General features: G+C 41.7%; 2 protein-coding genes across 2 annotated transcripts; both read right to left on the reverse strand.

The window, feature by feature from the left end:
- Positions 1–20: 20 nt before the first annotated feature.
- Positions 21–13,870, reverse strand: dpydb (dihydropyrimidine dehydrogenase b). The gene is made up of 25 exons (XM_041054988.1): positions 13,619–13,870; positions 10,094–10,204; positions 9,845–9,927; positions 9,517–9,604; positions 8,536–8,697; positions 7,899–8,095; positions 7,613–7,694; positions 7,129–7,216; positions 6,758–6,865; positions 6,289–6,458; positions 5,999–6,209; positions 5,629–5,813; positions 4,880–5,095; positions 3,985–4,149; positions 3,837–3,905; positions 3,589–3,672; positions 3,371–3,491; positions 3,093–3,212; positions 2,779–2,921; positions 2,345–2,399; positions 2,042–2,163; positions 1,686–1,835; positions 1,527–1,589; positions 934–1,011; positions 21–819 (listed from the first exon to the last, which is right to left on the reverse strand). The coding sequence occupies exons 1-25, from the start codon at positions 13,646–13,648 to the stop codon at positions 655–657; spliced, it is 3,066 nt and encodes a 1,021-aa protein (XP_040910922.1). The 5' UTR covers positions 13,649–13,870; the 3' UTR covers positions 21–654.
- Positions 13,871–16,183: 2,313 nt separating this feature from the next.
- Positions 16,184–21,784, reverse strand: odr4 (odr-4 GPCR localization factor homolog). The gene is made up of 14 exons (XM_041055373.1): positions 21,682–21,784; positions 21,194–21,297; positions 20,904–21,020; positions 20,439–20,531; positions 20,062–20,168; positions 19,947–19,983; positions 19,666–19,809; positions 19,492–19,587; positions 18,618–18,665; positions 18,277–18,396; positions 18,094–18,190; positions 17,101–17,313; positions 16,892–16,945; positions 16,184–16,295 (listed from the first exon to the last, which is right to left on the reverse strand). The coding sequence occupies exons 2-14, from the start codon at positions 21,290–21,292 to the stop codon at positions 16,225–16,227; spliced, it is 1,296 nt and encodes a 431-aa protein (XP_040911307.1). The 5' UTR covers positions 21,293–21,297; positions 21,682–21,784; the 3' UTR covers positions 16,184–16,224.
- Positions 21,785–21,888: the final 104 nt, after the last annotated feature.

Here is a 21,888-nt window from a genome sequence, read left to right on the forward strand (position 1 = left end):
GCATCAGAAAACCTCTTTATTTAAATCACAGACCATACTGTTTCAAAGATGCATTTCCTTCTACGTTAATACATTTAACATTCAGTAAATGTACATTTAATTTGAAACAGGCAATCATCACATTAAACACAAAGTGTTTACAGAAGGATATCAACAAAGCAGAATCCACAACTGATAACCTAATGCGAGTCAGAACTAGTTAAATGATTGAATATTCAATTTTGCATATACTCCCAGACTCCTTCTCTACTCTTCTATCACTTTTGAATTCTTTACATCATCCAAATTACTTGCAATAACAGGAGACAATGTCTCAAACTTTTTAATATCTGATCTTAGTATGAAATGATGTGAATCATTTGATATGGCCTTTACAGTCACCAGATCTCAACCCAGTTGAACACCTATGGGAGATTCTGGATTCTGGTTCTCTCCACCATCATCATGACAACACCAAATGAGGGAATATCTTTTGGAAGGATGGTGTTCATCCCTCCAGCAGAGTCCAGAGACTTGTAGAATCAATGCTAAGGTGCACTGAAGCTGTTCTGGAGGCTCATGGTGGCCCAACACCTTACTGAGACACTTTCTGTTGGTTTTTCTTTCAATATGTCACCCGTCTGTGGGTAGAAAGTTTCGGTTTTGTCTTTCCTTCTAGCAGATAGGACTAATGGGTATGCCCCTCTTGGGTTCATAGGGTGTTGTCCTGGTAACCATCTTGATGCAGTCTATGATTGGACAGACGCTGAGGCACAGAGTGCAGCCAGTGCAGCTGTCGGTCACGAGGGGAAGGTGAGTCTCTGGATCAAACTTTATGGCCTGGGAAGACAACAAGATTCACAGGAATGAGGCAGAGAAATCTTAAACAGAAGTCAAAGACAAACGTCAAAGGAAAGAGACTATTATCCTTATGTCACAGACAGACTGACACACCTGGTATCCAGAGTCATTGCAGGTCATGTAGCATTTTCCACAGTTGATACACATCTCTTCATCTATCAGAGCCTGGACCTGAGAACACAGAGGAAGGTCATGATTATAATCAGTTTACATTCATTTTATTTTAAGTGATCATCTGTGACCTTTTATATTAACAAATGTTTGTTTTATTTCTCTTTGTCTCTACCCACCACACGGTAACATTCAGATACACAGAGTCTGCTGATTCTTCTGCCAAATATTTTTTTATAGGGGCAGCTTTCTTATTTCTGCAAGACCAATTGTCATTTGATGTGCAGTTTGTAGGGGGTCAAGAAGCCTGATCAACTGCTTGAGTGATCAATGATTTCGATTGGTTGGGTTTCTGGTCAGCTGTCTGCAGTTTGAACAGTTCTGTGGTCCAGTTTCCCACATGACCGCTGTAAATACATCTGAGAATAAACTGTAGGGAGCTTGTTTTGATATTGCTGAAGTAGTACTTTACATGTTGTGGATAAAACTGTAGTCCTGAGACTGTGCTGTGATATACCACCTGTGTGATGCTTAGAACATAAATTAGCTGCAATATGTGAGAAAGAACCATGTACCTGCTCCATGTTGTTCAGCTCCTGGTATGCTCCAATGTGGCGCAATGCTCTGGCTATCACATCCTACAAACACAGTATGCACAAAGCACCTGCTTAAGCAACAGAACAAAACATAATTCATCCGGAAGAACAGTGTGTGTGTGTGTGTGTGCGCCGCACCTTGACAGCAGGAACAGGTTTTCTGGGTGTGCCAGCTCGAGTGATGCTGGATTCTGTCACATCAGTTTTACCAGCCTCTCTGAGCTGTTTCTTATACTTCGCAATGGCTTCTGTCTTCTGCTGGAGGTATGGACCAAAGCTGGGGAGGCTCTACAAACACACACACACACACTACTATTAGATAAAAAGTAAATTGTTGTACCAATGTTTTAGTAAAAAGTTGCAGTATCAGTATTGGTACAATGGATGAGTGGTGGATCCAGCTGCCTTACATTAACTACTTCTACACAGTATTGGTGCTTGTAACAATAGTTGCTGTAATTGCAGTAAGAGAATTATTTGGTAGTACGTAGTACCTTTCCGACCAGGTCTTCCAGTCTGGGTACTGGTTTTCCTTTCTGGTGTTTCTCTGTTGGAGGAGACTGACCGTCCCAGTTCTTCAGCTCCAGGCTCTTGAGGTACAACAAGGCCTTCAGACCTGAACACATACATTTAGCATGATGCTATTACTGTAAAATGTTAATATCTCAAAGCAGTAGCATCTGAGCAGACTGAAGAACTTTGAAATAGTTGGTCGTTGATTGTTTTAGGGTCAAATTTGCTGAATCCGCTGGATGTTCTTCCCACCAAGGACAAAATACAGAAACACGGTTACATACCTACACAGTAATCCTCAATTACTGTGAAGTCCTGGTTCTGAACTGCACTGCACACCTGTCATAATCAGGCACAGGGAGACAGACAGTTCTCTATCAATAAGGACATAATCAAAACCTAACAATGTAGATTGATTTATTTTGATTAAAATCATTGCAATTTGCAACCGCAGGAACAAGAAGGTGTTGCAGGAATTTTGTTTTGCAGAATTTCTCATCCAGAAAATGTTATCACTGTTCATTATATGGTGCCCTCTGCTAAAAGAACACTACAGAGTTTGTTTGTGACTTATGAGGATTTAAAAAACAGTACGAACTTTACTGGATATTCTAAACCAGTGTTATGGTTCTCCTTTAGTTTAGGTATGGTAACTTGTGGGGTACAAAAGAGGAAATATAAAATAAAGGCAATGGCAATAATAAATAATGATGATCACCTGTAACACTGAGGCTCCAGCATGGAGAAACTGTAGTCCAGTCTCTGCCGAGTCAATACCCCCGGTGGCCAGAATAGGGAAACCAGGAATTGCTCTGGCGATGGCCGATACTGCTCTGAGAGCGATGGGTCGAATGGCGTTACCTGCACACAGTGTTAATATTGCTACATGACTGAGAGAAGCACCTCAAGTGTGTATGTAATGTGTATGTGTATGTAAGGATACCCTATTATAACTACTGGTAATGAACAGTAACAATTACAAGGGATTGTATATGTGTGTATATGTGTGTGTATGTGTGTGTGTGTCCTTACCGGACACCCCTCCATACGTGGTGCGTTTTTCCACTCCAACACCCGGCCAGGGGGAGCCATCTACCTTCAATCCCATCAGACCTGAGACCGTGTTGGTGGCTGTGACTCCATCTGCTCCACCTACAAAACAACACAACAGTAGCAACAATCAACATGTTTATATGTTCATTGTTAAATTTAAGTGATTTCCCTATGATGTAGTAAAATACAGCAAGCAGCAGAAATGACACAGAGGACAGAACCAGAAGTGAGCGAGGTCTGGTGAAATGTGTGTTTACCTTCATGAGCAGCCTTGGCGATGTCGACAATATTGGTAACGTTTGGTGTCAATTTGGCAAAGAAGGGAATGGAAATGGCTGCACGCACCCAGCGACAGATGTTACGCACAAGCACTGGGTCCTAATGACGGACGCACACACACAGAAAAACACACCATTTGTCACACTGCTCATTTTTGTGAGATTAAGAGTGTGAGTGTGTGTGTGTGTGTGTGTACCTGTCCACAGGCCAGTCCCATGCCTCTCTCTCCCATCCCATGAGGACAAGACAGGTTGAGCTCCAGTGCATCTGCTCCTGATTTCTAAACACATACATGTTTCTATTTGACACCCTCCCAGATGTAACACAGTTGTTATACAGCTGTGACCTTTGCATACACTCTATATATAATAATTGCACTGTAGTTATCCTGTGCACATTCTGTGAGTGATGAAGATTGTGTTACTGGCTTGTAGCCTGTCTTACCTCTGCCATCTTGGCCAGTTCTGTCCAGTCTTCCTGGTTGTAACTACACATGATACTGGAGATCACCACCTGACAGAGAGACAGGGACAGGTTAATTTACCACTGAAATGTGATGTGATATGATGATGCAACGTGACGAGAGACTGACGTTGTTGGGGAAGTCCTTCTTCAGCTCAGCGACTGACTGACACCAGTAGGCTGCCGTCTTCTCGCTGATGAGCTCAATGTTGAGGAAGGAGCCCTGGCCTGGTCCGTACACCTGACCTGAGGTGGTGCCACGGACAATACGGGGAGACACGTTGGTCACCAGGTCCTGCAGAGAGACAGGTTTACTCAGATGATGTGATGTGCTCTCTGACTTTTATTCAGATTTTATATTTTATTTTTTAGATATTAGGTAGTGGCTTGCAGATTTACACATATCTGCTAAAATGTCTAAAGTGGACAGACTGATGTACAAAGATTTATATAAAGTGGGTTTCAGAGAGTCCCAGTTTTGGTCACATGAAGGTCTTGGTGGTTTTATAAAGTTTAAGTTCCCATGTGTAGAGTTTTTATGTGATTAAAGCAGCTTTCAAATTGTTCTTAAAATGAGATAATCATTGTGGAAATCTGACCAGTATATGAGTTGTATGAGTTGTATGAGTGTCTTTCTTATTATTTTCATTGGGAATCAACAAAATCAGAAATGTTCAATTCCTAAACAATGCAGAGCTTTAAATGACATGCTGTCAACATTCTGTGGACCCTACAGGGTTACTGTAATGCTCCACTTTCTTTAAAGTATTATTTTAGGCTTTTATTATACAAGAGACATTAGAGAGCCAACAGGAAATGAGGGGGAAACAGGCAACAAAGGTCCCCGGCTGGATCCAAACTAGGGACATTTACGTGGCGAGAATCTTAAATTCCCAGGCCTCACAGCTCTCCGCCTGCATTTTAGTTTTGCTGCCAGGTCTTTTATAAAATTTAGTTTTGAGCCAAAAAACAAACAAACCCAATTTTGTACACTTCCAATCCATGTGATGTGTGTGTATGTGTACCTTGTCCAGTCCAAACGTCTTGGTCAGAGCGAAGCCCCATCCTTGTTCAAAAGCTCTTCTGATCATGGCCGTGCTGGTGGTGGGAGGAGCAGAGGCCAGGCCAAACGGGTTGGGAAACTTTATTCCACAGACCTCAACACTGATGTCCACCTGATCTATGGCACTGTAGAACAATGGCAGCTTCGGGACTGTATCCACTGTCTGTCCATGCAGGGACTACAGAATGAAGCCGAGAGGGGGGGGCAGACATTTTAATCACTAACGTTACATTTGATGTAGTTAGGTCTGAGCTGACTACAACATGATCTGACTTTGTGCATAGAAGCCAAATCCCACTGTTCATGAATGTGGTGGTTCAGAGTTTCTAAGAATAAAAATCAGTTGGCTCTTTGTGCGATGCATTCACATGCTCCTCTGAAGAATCTCAAACTTAACAGTCAGCTGCTGAACAACTTTACTACAGCCGACAGCCAAGTCTTAAAAGTCATAGTTCCTACAACACGTGAACACACCACAGCACAACACAATAACAAATGCCAGGCACACACACAGTATCTAAGTGGTGCACATTCTAATAGACTGCTTGTTAATCCAGTCACACACTGGAGTGAAGAGTGAGGGTTTTTGTTGAAATATGCTGCAAAATAGTTTTAGCTGCTGGAAGACGTTGCTATGGGTGACTTACAGACTAGCAAGCTCCTGATTCCTGCATTAGCTGAGACAGCAAACGTGACCAGGATGTAGGTTACCTGTATGTATCTGTGAATATGCCATGAGGCCTGTTTGCCGTCGTTCACTGATTCCACCGTGGTGTTCGCCAAACCAGCGACGTCTCCTCCTGCAAACACCCAGGGCTCGCTGGTCTGCATGGTGTCTGTGTTCACCTCTGGAGTACCCCAGCGGGTCAGCTTCACGGGAGCCATGGCCTCAGTCACTATGAAAAACATGTGATTGCCCCATTAATGTCATGCATTCATACTAAGGCACCTCTCAGAAACCAGGGAAAACATTTTTATACACATTCTCTGATTCATTTTCAGTGCTAATGTTAGTTAAAGGTAAATCAGAAAGGCAAAGTGTTGATCGGTTGGTGTCGCGGTCAGCTGATTGGTTCGTTACCTTGCACATCGTTCAGCATGGAGCCAAAGGCGCTGATGATGTAATCGGCCTTCAGCCTGACAACTTGGTCCTCGTCTTCCAGCCAATCACCTTCCTCGGTCTGCTCGGTGCGACAGAACTGTAACCCGGCAACCCGTCCGTTCTTCATGATGACCTCGCGAGGGGACAGGAAGGGCAGGAACTCACACTGCTCTTCCTGAGCCAGCTCCATCTGACAGGAAAAAAAAAGACAGATTTATTATTCTCCATTCATCCATCTGTCTGTCGCTCTGCCTAAACCACATCCATACCTCTTCAGGAACGGCCCTGATGTTGGTGAACCCCTTCCTGAAGCAGACGTACACTCTCTTGGCTCCACAGCGAAGAGCTGAGGTTGCGCAGTCAAACGCAGTGTCTCCAGCCCCCAAAACTATCACTATGCCTCTTAACTCTGGCAGAGGAGTGCGACACTGACACATACCTACACAAGGTGAGACAGAGGCAGAGAGACAGGGAGACACCGTTGTGTAACAGCATCAGAGAGTAAATAAAGTCAGGCTGGATGTTTCCAAATGTTCCCTCTCTGTGCTTGTTGACGGAGTGAAAACTTGAATGATCATGAATATAAAACCAGATGATCAGATCTCCATCCTCCCTTGAAGCTGTGAGTTATTAACAGCTGAACAAGTGCATTGCTGAACATTGGAATATGGGTCAAAACATTCCTGACTGGCTTTCTGATGGGTTCTGTGATCTAAGTTTGATTTCACACCTTCGTACCTTTCTTGCTGGCTGAGGCCACCATGGGCAGAAAGTCTTTGGAAGTGAAGAAGCCCTGATCCATGGTTAAACCTTGGAAGATTTTAGCTCTGTTAGCCTGAGGAAGACCTAAAGGCACACACACATGTAAAAAAAACACATACTCAGACACACACACATACATGATATTGGAAGAAACTTGCTTGCACAGATACAGTGTGATTGTTGGAGGAGCCGTCCAAAAATGATACCTATAAAATTATATATACTGTGTGTAAACCACTGTAGATGAATTCAAAAGTGTAAAAACCCCACTGGATAAAGTTTCTAATGTATATCCATGAAGCCAAATGAAAAGCCAGTGTCTGACATGTTTTACAAGGGGCCCTCACCAATCCCAATAAAGACGGCCTTAAATCCTTCCTGTTTCAGGGACGTCAGAGTCATTCCATTAACACCAAGACCCTTCTCACAAATCACCTGTACACACAAACAAACACACACACACGCGCGTTTTAACAAAAGTGTGAGGGTGCAAATGATCAGAAGTCTTAATACAGTACTACTGCCCTACTTAAAACTAGAATATCTAGTATTTACTGAAATCAAAACTGTAATTAATTTGTCTTTTCAGTTTGATTTTCTTTCATTTGATCACAATGTGAACACTTATGAAAATAATACTATATAATAATAATACTAAGTTTTTCTCAAGTTCTGCATGTATTTCAAAGTGTAATTTCTAAAGACTAACAGTCAACAGAGGTCTTAATACCAATTACTGCATCATGTCTTCCACAAGTCATGTAACATTATGGACAATACAGACACAATTTTAAAAATATGTATCAGGATAATATGTGCTACGGTTCTGACCTTGACTCCCAGATCCTTCACCAGGTCTATTTCAAACTGGACAACCTCATAGGGAAGCCGGAACTGAGGGATTTCTGATGTGCTGCACAGAAGAACATATTTATATATCTTATCTTATATATCTGGTTTCGGGTTTGATTATTTCAAACTGGCCTGCATTCAGTCCCTGTCACAGTGGCCAAACTTAACACTTCAGCACTCCCTCATTAACACCAGCCATTTTTCTAATATTGAACATCTGGTTGCAAAGTAACTAAATAGTCATTTGATCTTGTTGTTATGTTACCTCAGCCCTCCAATGTACTTCTGTTTCTCAAATATAGTTATATTATCATATCCGAGACGGGCCAGGAAGGAAGCACAGCTGATCGATGCTGGGCCACAGCCAATCAGAGCAATAGGGGTGTGGTAAGACTCTGGCATCTGATCGGACGGTGGGAGTTCAGGATTCCTGATCTGAGCGATGCCCATCTTACTAAACACCTGTGAAAAAAAACACACACATTTGAAGTAATGAGGTTTCATCTGCCGCCACAAACTGAGCAAAATCCACCCAAACCCACAAGCTTTTACACTCACGAGCCATAAAAACAGTAAACATGAGAGATGTTCGTTACTCTGCAGTTCCTAACATCAGCCTCCATATGTTTGTGGTCATACCAGACTGAGTAGGTTTGTAGGAACAGAACCCCTGAGTGTATAGTAAAGGGAATAATGTGCTTTGGGGTCATCAGAAATATTGAAGTACAATATTAAGTAAACACTCATGAGCATGTAATGTGATGTGACATAACTGTAACTGGCTGACAGTAGAGACATCTGAATTGTCTGCGGTTTCAAACTTCCACACACTTCAAATTAAATCCTAGAAACTGTTCATCACATGTTTTATACAGACGACTTGACAGCTGTAAATATTCTACCTCGGTGGCAAACTGCTGTAACCCTCCAATGTTAATGGGTCCTTCCTCAGAGGCATACAGGTTGCAGCCTCCTACACACAGCTCTGATGTGGGACAAACCATTCCACAGGTCAGACCCAGGGGGTTGTCAGATAGGATGGCCCGCGCTGCCCCATAGTAATTCTAGTACATGCATAAACACACACACACACACACACACACACACATACACATACATGAACCTCAGCTTTAGTAGTCATCTGTCATAATTAATTAGCATGTTCATTATTACTCTTTCTTCTTTTATTTAGTTCTTATTATGAAGCATCATCCTGCATCAGAGGACCAACACTCATTGATGACTGTGTGTGCATGCAGGCAACCCTAAGGGGGCTGTTTTCTGAACCCTTTTCTTATGTTTAGAACTCTTTTGTGGACTTTTGGACCTTTTCAGGCTCTTGTTTAGATTAAGTTTTGTTAATAATTCCTGTTTTATTTTGAAATCATAGCCCTTGTGTATCTTGTGTTGTTCTACTTCCTGTCTTTTTCTTGTTTCCCTCCATTTGTGGTTGTCTGCCCCGCCCTAATTGGTGTCACCTGTTGCCCATTGCCTTGTGTATTTAAGTCTTGTTGTTTCCCTGTGTCCTTGTCAGTCTGTCTGTGTCCATACCCGAGCCTGTGCCTGTGCCCGAGTCTGTGTCTTGCCCGTGTTCGTTCCCGTACCTCCACCTCATGGACTCACCTTTGTTACCTGCTGGTTTTCAAGTAAGGACTTTTTGAGTTTGTGTTCTATGTTTCCAGCCTTTTCCCCTCCTGTGTGGATGATTTTTAGTTGTTTGAGTTTTGTTCCCTGGCCCTGGACTCTTCCAGTGATTTTGGTTTATTAAAAGACTTTTAGTTTACTCATCGCCTGTCTAGGGGGTTATTGCATTTTCCCTCGTGTTCCTGGTTGCATCGGTTGTGACCCGGCGTGACAAACGGAGTGTGTGTGTTTTACTGTACCTTATTGGAGATACTTGTAATAAACGACTTGATGTCCAGGTTAGTTGGGCAGCTCTTCTGACAGGGAGCATCGGCACATTTTAGACACCTAAACACACAGTTAAGCAAAAGTTAGAAGATGACCTAAGTACGAAGGATCATCCTCACTGACCATTAACATCTGTGTAATGTTTAATGACAACTTATCCAGTTGTTGAAACTGGTTTGACAATGACTTGAATCTTTAGCCTGCTAAATGTTAGTGAGTGTGTTTGTGAGATAGTGAGTGTGTGTGACAAGTCATTTCCACTAGGTACATCTAAAAATGAGCCACATCACTCAGTCTCACCTCAGCGCCTCTCGCAGAGCTCCGCGCTCGCTCAGCGTTGTGTGTTTGATGTCATCAAAGTTGTTTTCTAACTTCACACAGGACTGAAAGAAACAAGAGTGGAGGAAAAAGAACAGAATGAAGATAGCAAGGAAGAATAATTTAAAGGAAATAGTAAAAAGAGGAGAAGAAACAAATGCTATAGGCTATACCGTGCAACCAAAGTCAAGTTGTGTGTGTGTGTGTGTGTGTGTTTGTGGTGTATCTTACATCGCAGTTCCTTTCAGGGTTTCTTTTCCAGTGTTTCTTCTCTTTCTTCTTGTTTGCTGTGGACATGATCTGAGCATGTGTTTTCACCCTGGGATTCAGAGCCAGGATGCTCTGTGAGAAATGAAGTGAAAGAGATCGACAGCTCAGTAAAGAGAGTCTAACTCATGATTCTCAGACTCTGACAGACACAAATAGAATTGTTTTCTATCACTCTCAGACTCTAAGTGAGTTAGATACTCCAGAAAACAGATTTGCAAGATGTCTGTTTTATTTATTTTTTTAAACCTAAAAATGTGTTACTCACAGAAGCTAAGAGCAGCCATGGTTGCAAAATTTTATTTATCCTGTTCTCACAAGATCATGAGTTAATGATGTTGTTATCTCAGGATATCAAAGCCATTTTCTCATAACTGAATAAATTTGTCATCCTTTTCTCAAGATAATGACAAATTTATCCCATTTTCAAACCCCTCCACCAACAAGCAAATAAATAAACTAATTATTAATAAGTAAATTAACACTATAACAAGCTGTGATCTTGAGATAAAAGATTAAAAAAATGTTCTTGGCCTCTGCAGTTTATAATTATATTAATTATAATTTTCTTTCATCTGTCACATTTTATTGAGAAATAAAGACAATCATGTCTCAATGTTAATGAAGGTTAAGTTCATAGTTCAGATCTTTCCTGTCTGTAATGGATATAATGTATTGGATGTGTCCCTTCTCCAAAATCCTTCAAATGTCAAACTTCAACTGAAATGTGAAAACAAGCATCAAAATTTGGGAATTTTAACATCTTAATTTTAACTTAATACAAGCTACCTCAAACTTCATGTCATGATCTGTGCATTAACAATGTGTTAATGAAATGAATTCATAAATTGTGTTTAACAAATTTTAGTTTTACAAAATGCAACTTTTTTTCTAACCAGAAGTTTTGAGAATTGTGGATTACAAATGGAAACTTTCATCTTAATGTTTCTTTCCACCTGTTACTCATGAACCACCACTGTTATCTGTCTGTATGGCACACACAGACGTCTGCTGGCAAAAAAAAACACTTAAACTATGGAACATTCTAGGAATTTTGCTTGTTTGGATGGCTACTGTCAAGGTGATAAGATAAAGATGGGTTGCAGGGTCAGTGCACTGAGGTTCTGTGACCTGTTGGATGGATACATAACAGCGGAAATGAAGAAATGATTTGCTGTAAGTCCCGTACAACCTGTTCCAACAGGTAGTTCAAAATATTTAATTAAGAAACCTGTATCCATATCCAAAGTGTAATTTCTAATAGTTTAATAAAAGATTTCTTTATGGCTGGAACTGATTTAGAGGTCAGTTTAAAATATTTTGTTAGATTATTCCACTACCTGGCAGTAGTTACATTACTATTTGCTTCCTACAGGTCGTTCAGTTTCTAAACATAAAGATTTTGATGCAGATTTTTATGACACGTGTTGAAACTATTGACCCATCTCTGCATGTGCAAGCCAGTGCACAGCTTTTTTATCTACAGCTTGTTACACATGGGACAAAACACGTGGTGTTGTTACACAAGACCTTAAGACCATATTAGGACTACATAACATGACATTTTGTCCTTCTAATCCTTACTGCTGTAGCATGTTAAAGTGGCAGACTAACTTATTGTTTAAGAATAAGTAGAGATTGTCACTCTTCTCTGTCCCAAGTAAGTATAGTAGAGGAGAGTGAGTATGTGAGTTCTGTTGTATATCTCACAAAACACCAACTCTTTTAAAGCAGCTGTCCGCAAGATTTTATTGTTGATATCTATTGATTGATTGATGTGTGTATAAGTACCAAAGTGAGTTTGTGACAAAGAGTTGTATCCCATGTCTTGTCATGTAGTAAAGAGGGGTGACTGATGAGTTTGTGGCCTGAGGTAGAAGGAGATGAGGTGTACAGCTCTGGCTACAGACATGAGCAGTTCAGCTCTCTGAGTGATTATGCAGAGAGTTTGAACTTAATAACTTTTGTGGTGTTTCTGTCACTGAAAATTGGAACTCAGCACTATCTGAGAAACTGTACAACACCAGCCTTTTGTGTAGTCATTCACCACCTCAGTCTCAAGGGTTTATCACCCAAGGGGGGTCCTTGTCCTGATGTGACTTGATCTGACCCCTCAGACTACCACCCCCTCCCCATAAGATGAAGAAGGTGGAGCTCAGTGGTCGCCATCTTCACAGTGACCACGATGTCACTGCTGCTCTGGACCACATCCTGCTTCTACAAAGATGGGATCTGTTTGTTCCACAACCACTGAGCTAAGTGTGTTAATGTAGGAGAGGACTATATTGGAAATTAATGTGTTAGGTTTATGTGTTAGGTCAATCACCCCTGATATTTGACTGTAGGTTCACTTTTTTTGTGCAAATCATTTAATGGCATCATGTGCAGGAAGTGATTGTTCCCTATTGAAGTCAGAGATTCAGCCTCTGCTGTCCCTTTGAGATATATTATTTAGCTGTAATGCAAAAGGCTGATAGGTCCTGACTTCTTTTCCAAAAAGACTGGAATAAAAGTCAGGATATATGTTATGTCCCATAATGCACCTCTGCTTCTTTCAAATACCACGTCTGGTTTATAATGCAGGTTTTCTTTTAAGAGTTTTAAGTTTCAAACCCAAGCTGTGGTAGCCCAGATGACATCCTTAATTTAGAAAGCTCCCACCAGTATCAGTGTTTGACAGGCTGTGTGGTACCACTCATGGCAACTAATGAGTGGCCTTCATGTGTATTTTGCATTTTGAATTCCTCTTTTGAATTCTGTCTCTCCTTTTAGTAGATGGTGATACAACTGTGGTGTCTCTGCACATAATTAAAAGTCTCTCGAGTTTCTGTAGGTGGAGCTGTTTGAGGGGGAAAAAAAAGCAGCCTGCGTTAGTGCTGTCCCATGATCACAGATGAACGTGTGAATATTTTAACTTTGTGCTGTTAAACTGCCGTGATTAGGGATCAGATTACATGAGTCCAGCTCTGGTTCAGTCATGTGCACAGTGGCCCCTTTGAGAAGCCCCAGATTAGTGTCTGTCCATAGCGATGGAGGCTAATCTCCAAACTAAACCAAAAAAAAAAATCCTCTTTGCACTTGTAAAAATTCCTCTAAGGACTTTGAAAGGTTCTTTGAATTTTCTGATCTGACTCTTTTCCAGTCACTTTGTGCAAGTATGGTATTTTCAAACAGGTGCACAAACTGTTGCATAACACAAAAGCCCTGTCAGAGGAGTTACTTTGCCACTAAGCATGATCATACAGGCTCTGTGGGTCCATAACAAGATGGAGAGATGGCATGGCTGGTGATCAATAACCATCAGTATGATCAAAAAAGTGTTATAAATTAAAAAGTATATAATGCTGTGTTCACTTCTTTTAAGTGCCATTATGTGCACTGTCAATATTATAACAATAATATTATAGATATGTGTTGATAAAGATGGAAAACAGACAATAGTGCTGAGAAAAGAGGTAAAACAAGAAACATATGCTTTCAAAAATTTACCTCAATGTCTGGAAGATCTTTACTCAACATGATGCTTGTGTCCAGTGTGGGAGAGAGAAGCTTTCAAATGCTTTCTGAAGCTCTCCTGGAGATTCTTGCTGGTCTCTGGATTAGAGGTCCGAAGCACTGTCCGGGACTGCTCTGCTCCCAAGTGGACCTATCTGAGAACTGACGGCTCTTTTCAAGCCCACTCTTCTCTCTTTCACAGATGTTGGACAACAGGCTGACTGTGCAAAGCCAAACCAAACGCTGTCTCTTCAAATGACCTGTTGATAAGGCAGACTGTCAGACAGCGCTGTTATCACTCCCTGACGGTCAAAGCTCAGCAGAGCTGGGCAGGTTTCTGGATGCATTGCGCCTGTAGACCGTATAAAAATAATGAAGAGGCGTGCATTACCACAAAGCGCCGCTATGGGCTGGCTCCAAAAAAAAAAAAAAACTCTCCGTCTCCATAGACTCCAATTAAAAAATGATCGATTTCACTCCTGAAATACTAAGTCAATAACTTTTTTTTCCACAGGTTACTATGGGTTCAACAGCTAAATTTACTCCTCCAGGTCCGTGATCTGATGGTCCATCTGAAAACAATTCCCTATTTAATATTAGACCTTTAAGAATGGTGTATCTGGGGGCGTGACTGTTTGATTGACACCTGTGGTCAGGAGTGATTGACAGGATATTTAGTCCACAATACTCCAGGAGTATTGTGGACGTCAAATGATCCTGGCTGAGCAGGAATTATAGAGAGAAGGAAGATACTGTGTGTGAAGTGTGTTCTTATGTACAATACACATGTATAAGTTTGTCATGTATGAGTTTGTTCATTTCATACTGTAAGCCTGACCAGCTGGTCTATATGATTCATTGTGATCCACCATGTCTTAGCTAAAATGTTTTTCTTTTACTTTAATTCATCAGGTTTCCACACTGAAAACTGAGCAATCTGTGCCATCAGAATGAAGACCTCATGTATGGAGCAGAGTGAGTATTTGGTGCCGTTCATCTGATTGTGGTGAAGGGAGACTGCATGGATGGATGCCAGAAAACTCCAGTTCAGCTTCCTCTGATGAAAAGATGGGCCAACTTTTTAGAAGTTTATTGTTCTCTGTCCTTAATATTCACACATTCAGTCTTATGCCTTGGACTTCATCTCTGCTGTTGTTAGAGGCAATGGTAGTAAACAGGATTGAAAAAATAATAAAATTATAATATAAGAATAAAATATGTAAAATCACAAGTATTTCCCCAAGATATCTGGAACTGGCCAAGCAGATGTGTATTACAGGAGCCAGATGTGACTCCTGTAATAGATGTGTACTGCTGTAACCACTGTAGAAGTATGTATGTTTTAGGAAGACAGACTGTGTACCGAAGCTCTGAACTCTGATCTGAGTTCAGTGTTTTCGGAAGACAGACTCTGTTTACTGAAGCTCTGAAATCTGATCTGAGTTCAGAGCAGTTAAATTGCACATTGCACCTGAGGTCTGCATAAATCCGACAATGACCATAGAAAACCACCAGGTCCAAACTCCAGCTCTTGTGAGGGGAGTGCAGCCCTGCAGACTTTTTCCTTCCATATACACAAATCTGTGTTTAACTCCTTCCTGTCTGTCTCAAGGATTCTCCTTCACATCACAGTGAAAAAAAGCATCTGAAGCCAGACAGACATGAAATCAGGACAGTTAATAAAAATACTGTAACATTTACAGCTTACTTGCAATGGATTACAGTATAAACCACAGCAAGTAAAACATTGATCAGAGACGAGCACCAGAGAGACTGGAGACTGCATTGAGTTTCTTCCTTTCTGGTTCCACTCTAACCTGCTTCACTGATTGCTACCAGCTACTGCTGGGTGCTTTTTTGACAGTTGTTGTAATACTGGGGCAAGCTGCATGCACTGAAAGTGTTTAAGGTCGTTTGTGTGTGCAGACTTAGGACAAGCACCAGAGGGCCTGGAGCTGTGGTGGATTTAGAAAGTTTTCCACGGGAGAATTGGGGGATATGTGTCTCTCAAGTCTTCTTCTCCAAGTTTGCATACTTCTCTCATTCTTGCTATGTCTCGCATGTTTCTTCATCCCCCACATTCAGTTTGTTTGTCTTGCTGCTCCCTTTTCATTCCTCTGTCATCTCTCCTCACTTCTTCCTCCTGTCCAGCCTTCAGTGTTTTTGCTAAAGCTGGAGCTAAAGGCTCTTTTGCCCTTTCTCTGCATTTTCTTCCAGAGGACCAATTCTGCTGCTCTGACCATCTGTAGTCAAGTGTTTCATATTGTAGGAGCATGTGGTTAAACTATAATTACTCACCAAACAGAGCGTGATATTTATCAAGCCTAAAATATTCCCAGTTGGTCCAGGATGCAGCCTGTTTCTTATAATAATCAAGCCTCTGACACAGACGCTGCAGTTTCGAGGGTTAACGTGTAAAATAACAGCAGGCAGCAAGTGTCTTGCTGTTCATCTCTTGTATACACTTGGTGTCATACCCACAGTGGGAACAGTTAATGTTGTATTTATTTTCTATTACTTGCTTCTCCTCTGATACAACCAACAGACACTGAGCAATTATGTTCAAAACAAAACACTTTATTTTGGTGTGTTTGTGTGTGTCAGACATCGTTGAGATAAAGCATTGAGGCAGCAGCGGCGAGGAGGGCGACAGCAGTAGCTATAGCAACACCTAGACAACACAGGAGAGAAGAATCAGGACAGTGATCGTACAAACACACACACACACACATCATACCTTTATGGTTGTAATTTTAATATTTAATTTGTAACCAGGGGCAGGGCCAAAGTCAGAACATGATATTACATGGATTACTGAGTATCCCTGCTGGGTGCACACCTAGAGCCCCTGAACTCCAAAACACTTCACAGCTGTGTAAAGTGAATTTTAAGGTCAGGAAAATACCAAACACTCTGAGTGCTGCTTGCACTGGTTGTTGTGCCGCCATGAAAATAGGGCCCTGAGGGGTGGGAGGCATTTTGAAGTCTGTGTCCTGAAGCCCAATGTCTCATAATGTGCCCATGGATGTGCAGGCGATGTGGAATTACAAATGACAGCTCTTAACTGATATAATCTCAAATTAGAATATTTAAAGTCGTAAATATAAATCCTGATAATGAACAGGTTATTTTTGCCAGGAGCCAGAGCTTTAAATTTCTACTCATTTGTCTTAACTGTAAGTGAGCAGTGTGGGGAGGTGGCAGAGGTTTGTTTTTCTTTGCTGTCTGTGTTAGGTGGAGCTGTTTTCACAGTACAAAGTCTTTTACCCGTGCAGTTGTTTCTCTTGGATTCCAGCACTTCAACAGTTTCCACTGTGGACTCTGAAAATACATCACACACAATTTCAACCAAGTAATATCTCAATAACTCAATAAAGAAAATTTTAACTAGTACTCTAATAGCAATTGATGTGAAAATACTACTTCACAAATTTAATGAATGAACCACATGATAAATTCATTGTTAACACACACACCTTCACAACCTGCTGTAAAACTGCTCTCTGTGATTTCTGCAGCCATTTCCTGCCTGGTATCTAAGTCGTCCTCAGCAGCATCAATGTCCAGCATCTCCTTCAGCCTGTCAGTCACCTCAGACGGGGCGTCGTCACTGAACTGGTAGTCGCACACACACACCGGCCCAGTTGCTTTCACAGGACAAAAGACACGACGAGGCAGGCTGAACTGCTCTGAAAGAGAGACACAGCAAGTCAGAGACGCAGTAAGAAGAGAGGCTGAACATCTGGTAGATATTTAGGATGAGATGGGTTTAGTTTACATATTTCTTGCCTAATGTAACTCTGTGGCTATCAGTAAAGACAAAAAGAAGGAAATGGTATGTTAAACTTGTATTTGTTTCAGGCAGCAATTTCATACTAATTCACTTGACTAAGGAAAGGGGCAATTCACATTTGTTTTTGGCTGCATACTGATCCCGCCTTGTTCAATATAAGCTAACATGACAGTGAGTTCATTGTCCTTCAGTGTCCCCCCCAGTCTCCAGGCCTGGATGTGGTAGAACAGGATATTGGCAGCTTGAATGTGCAGCTGATAAATCTGCAGAAATGATGTGATGAATCGTGTCATGGAGCAGAAACTCATGATGTTTAGTAAGATCCGGCAGAGCTTTATTTCCTGTCTGTAGAACTTCACAGCTACAGTCAGATACAGAGTGTGGAGTAATTATTACTTAACTATATTCACTTTCATGTTCAAGATGCATGTTAATATTTGTTTATTGTTCACCCTGTACTGTTGCACTTGGATTTAACTCATGGCGGACTGAGTTTTATAATCCTGCCCCCAGCTACCCATTCAAAGCTCCCTATCAGCTTACACATCATTGCCTCCTTGCTAGGATTGGCTGACTGTAAACCCACCCACGACCCTGACTTTAACCTTAATTATCTATAACTCAAAGCACGTGATTGGTGGAGCAAAGTCTGGTTAATGTGTGTATGTGTGTGTACCAGTCTGTTGCTTGCTCTCCTCCTCTGACGTCAGCAGCTCCTCCACAAGCATTTGAACCCTTGTGGCCACCGTAGAAACCGCATCCCTCTTCAGCAGCTGTCCACAATGAAGATTTCATGACTAAATGCTTTGAATTCTTCTTTCAGCTGCATTTGACATTGCCTGATACTGTAACACGTTACCTTCTCGGCTAGCTTGGCCTTTGGTTTGTTGCTGTGTAGGTAAGCTCTGCTGTGGATTGTTCCTCTGACTGACACGCTGCCTCCACACTGCTGGACCACATCTGTTTGCCTCTGATCCCCCTAACACACGGGAAGTCAGGGAACATCATATACAACAGTCAGCTTGAGTTTGTGGGTTCATTTCCACCACAAGCACTTATTTTACCAGCTCTACAGCAGCAGTGTGTGTTTTTGTGTCTCTTACTGATGTGATGACCAACAAAGCACTTTCTGTGCTCTGCTGATTTGGGCCTATAAGAATAAAGGGGCTGAAAGTGTTGATGCAGTGTTTCCAGTCTTACCGGTGTGATGAGCAGCTGAGCTGTGTACGTCTGTCTCACATTCTTCTTCTGCAGACAAATCCAGAAAATAAGTTAGATTCATAATTGTAGTTACATGTAGTTCTTCCAGCAGTTCTAACCCTATAATACAACAATCCTGCTTTCTATCTAAATGTGACTGCTGAACAATTTTGCTGGACCCACAACAGTTTCAGTGCCTTGCTCAAGGGCATCTAAACAGTGTTTTTTTGAGGAAGGCACTGTATCACTGATATATTCTCCCCCAAACAAGGTTTTTAATCAGTTGTGCCACCAAGATTAGTGCATCACATTCCAACCTCCTGTCTGGTTAAACTGGGTCTACACAGGCATTTAAAATGAAAACAACACCATGTTAAAACAAACAGGTGATGTACTCCATATGAGAGGACGGAATACAATCCAGGGAGGCCAGTTTGAGTAGACAGACGAGTTTTAAGGCTTATCACACACAAAAACACTGCTAAGTACTTTACAATAGTATGAGACAGCAAGGTACCACAAGTTATTGTAGCAATAATCATTTTACTGTCTGTCTCAACAATCATGTTACAACAGCAGAGTAACTGCACTCATGGGACAAAGTGATATATCAGGACTGTGCACTTGCACATGTTTGCAGTGTGTTGCAAGAATGACGCTGCATTTCTTCACAATGTTGTTAATGACAATTTTTTTTGTGGGGCAGCCCTGGGTTTGTTTGCTGGACCCCCGCTGTGGTGTCCTTGATTGTTGATGCTTTGTTGTCAGATTGTACATAAGAGGAGGCGGATAATAAAACTGACTCCAACAGTTACTGCCAAAGTGCCCCTGAGCAAGACTCCAAAACATGGTTTTGCTAGAAGACTTCCACAACCTGTCCTGCTGTGAGCTCTGTGTCCTCTGGCAGCTTTTTTCCATCAATCAGGCAAACTCCATGGTTAATCTGGTGTGCCCACACTTTCAGTCCCTCCTGAAACAAAGACCAACATGAGAACAGTTCCACTGAAGTTCTTTTAGATTTATCTGTGAGTTTGTGTGTGTGCTTTACCTTAAGACATGCATCCATGTTCTCTGTACTGGTTCTGTTGTTTGGCAGTGGTACCAACAAGTCTACAGTTACACAACAGGACACCATGGTCCAGGAGGAACACACACCTGACTGGTACTTCCAGTCTGCAGGCTTGGCTATGCTCTGGAACAGCCAATAACAACAATGTGATTGATAAAAAGACAATAGTGCATCTCTAAATCTAAATAGATAGATGGATTAAAGACATTCACTGCAAATGAAAGCTGCTGCTTAGTGAGAGATGAGAGATGTCATCTAACCTTGGGGTCTTTGACGTCAAAGGTTCTGCAGATGGTTCTGATACGCAGGATTAAAGAATATCCACACACAGTATCTGGTAGCTACCTGACTCAGTGAGACTGAGCTAAAGGATACTTTCTGGTTTTGGGGTTGACCTGCAGCGTGACACAGTCTGTGACGTCATCATCTGCAGGGCTCCAGAGACGCTCTGAGGAGATCAGGTTCTCCACTGCAAAGACCAGCTGCACAAAGACAGTACACACACACACACACACACACGTGGATCAGATAGATAGAATACACTAACAGATACATTCATATTACCAAATACCTAGGTAATGGTTGGCTCACATTTGTCTTAACGAAGCAAGTGGTATGTGATAGCTTTGTATCCATCAGCTGATTTTGATGTTTTTCTGCCTCCTAGTGGCCAGAAGTTAATCATGCAGCTTAAAAGCAGGTATGGTCCTTCAAGATTGTGTAAATGCGCAGTGTGTTTATGTGAATCTAACCTGTCGGACAGTGGGTAGCGCGTCCTTGCCATCAGTACCAGTGACGATGAAGACTCCCAGTACAGACAGTCCTCCAGGCAGCATCCTGGACACCTAGAAAAAGATCAGAGCAGTAGCAAATGCATATTGTAAAACACAATTTGAGTTTCCAAACAGTGGCAAAATGCTGTTCCTTTTCAGGGAACCATATTTATCTTGTCTTGTAAAATATATATTTAAGTACATGTTTTATAATTTTTACATATTTTACAATGCCTTCAACCCAGTTAAAGCCTTTCTGTTGTTGTTCTTTTATTTATCATTATTCATTAACTGCATAGTCTCCCTGTGTTAACAAAGTATGTCCCAGTGTGTTCTAAAATCCCTCCACGTTCTGGGTGGTCAAGCAGTACACTTTAATACACACATAAATACTCAGGACCATGTGAATGTGTATTGGGTTAGAACTTTGTTCGCTTTAACCACCTGTCGGGCATGCTCAGTCACCCACTCCTTGTCCAGGGAGTTTCCAGTTGCTCCAGTAGACTCCTCTCTTTGGGGCGTCTGAGTTGCCATGATGACAAAATCCCTTTGGGCTGAGCTCTGAAATGTTCAGTCAGTATTACTGGTTAGTGTGTCTTCACTCTACATACTGCACTCATCCACATCATGTCATGTTATAGTATGAGATGCAACACTGCAATACATCAAAGAAAATGTAGAAGCGACACTATTTGATAGATATATAGTCTGATGTTCTGCAGCTGTAGGCTTACCTGGCCAATGAGCAACCCTGTGACTGGACCTGCTTGTTGTTCACATAGTTTAGACAGATATCCCTCCACAGCATCTTCTACTATGTAGCCGCGACCCATGCTGCCTAAAGAGAGTGTGAAGAGACATGGAGAGATGACACAAAATGACTGTGGCCACAGTTTTACTTTAGCAGTGTGTTTGCAATGAAACAAATCTGGGAAAGAAGAAAAGAACACAGCTAAAGAAGTGTTTAAAGAGGCTTTACGAAGGCCTCAGAGACAGTTGTCTACAAAATACAGTTGCAGACTAAATTAAAAGCAACAAGCGGCCAAGCCCTGTCAAACTTTAGCTCATCGTTAACTTCAGTTAGGTTAAAGGCTGTCTGCTTCTCTAGCTAGCCGACATTAATTTGCTACACTTAGCTACCGTTAAATGGTCAAAGTTGCAATTCAGAACAGTTCCTACAGCTTGAACTTCAAGAACCCGCCCAGGTGCAGTGAGGAAATACCTGAAAGACGCTAGACAGTGGCTAAAACCTGAACCAGAAAGCAGGCAGCTTGGTCTAAATCTTGACAGCTGTCTGTGGTTCGTCAGCAGAGAAGAAAAACACAATGTACCACAATGCTTTGCACAGTGACGTAGTTCCGTCGCACGTTTCTGTCGTGGCGGGTGAATCAAGGCCATAGATTGTTTTATATAGTCAATGATTGTAGGC

The sequence above is a fragment of the Toxotes jaculatrix genome, chromosome 14 (genome assembly GCF_017976425.1).
Source record: "Toxotes jaculatrix isolate fToxJac2 chromosome 14, fToxJac2.pri, whole genome shotgun sequence".
In the NCBI taxonomy this organism is placed as follows: Eukaryota; Metazoa; Chordata; class Actinopteri; family Toxotidae; genus Toxotes; species Toxotes jaculatrix.

Coding starts and splice junctions, on each gene's coding strand:
- dpydb (XM_041054988.1), bottom strand. CDS start 13,648: ATGTTGAGTAAAGATCTTCCAGACATTGAG. Junction 3,906..3,984: donor AGAAGGACTTCCCCAACAAC/GTCAGTCTCTCG, acceptor TCTCTCTGTCAG/GTGGTGATCTCCAGTATCAT. Junction 820..933: donor GCAATGACTCTGGATACCAG/GTGTGTCAGTCT, acceptor TTGTCTTCCCAG/GCCATAAAGTTTGATCCAGA.
- odr4 (XM_041055373.1), bottom strand. CDS start 21,292: ATGGGTCGCGGCTACATAGTAGAAGATGCTGTGGAGGGATATCTGTCT. Junction 21,021..21,193: donor CAGGGTTGCTCATTGGCCAG/GTAAGCCTACAG, acceptor TGAACATTTCAG/AGCTCAGCCCAAAGGGATTT. Junction 16,946..17,100: donor TTTTACAGCAGGTTGTGAAG/GTGTGTGTGTTA, acceptor ATGTATTTTCAG/AGTCCACAGTGGAAACTGTT.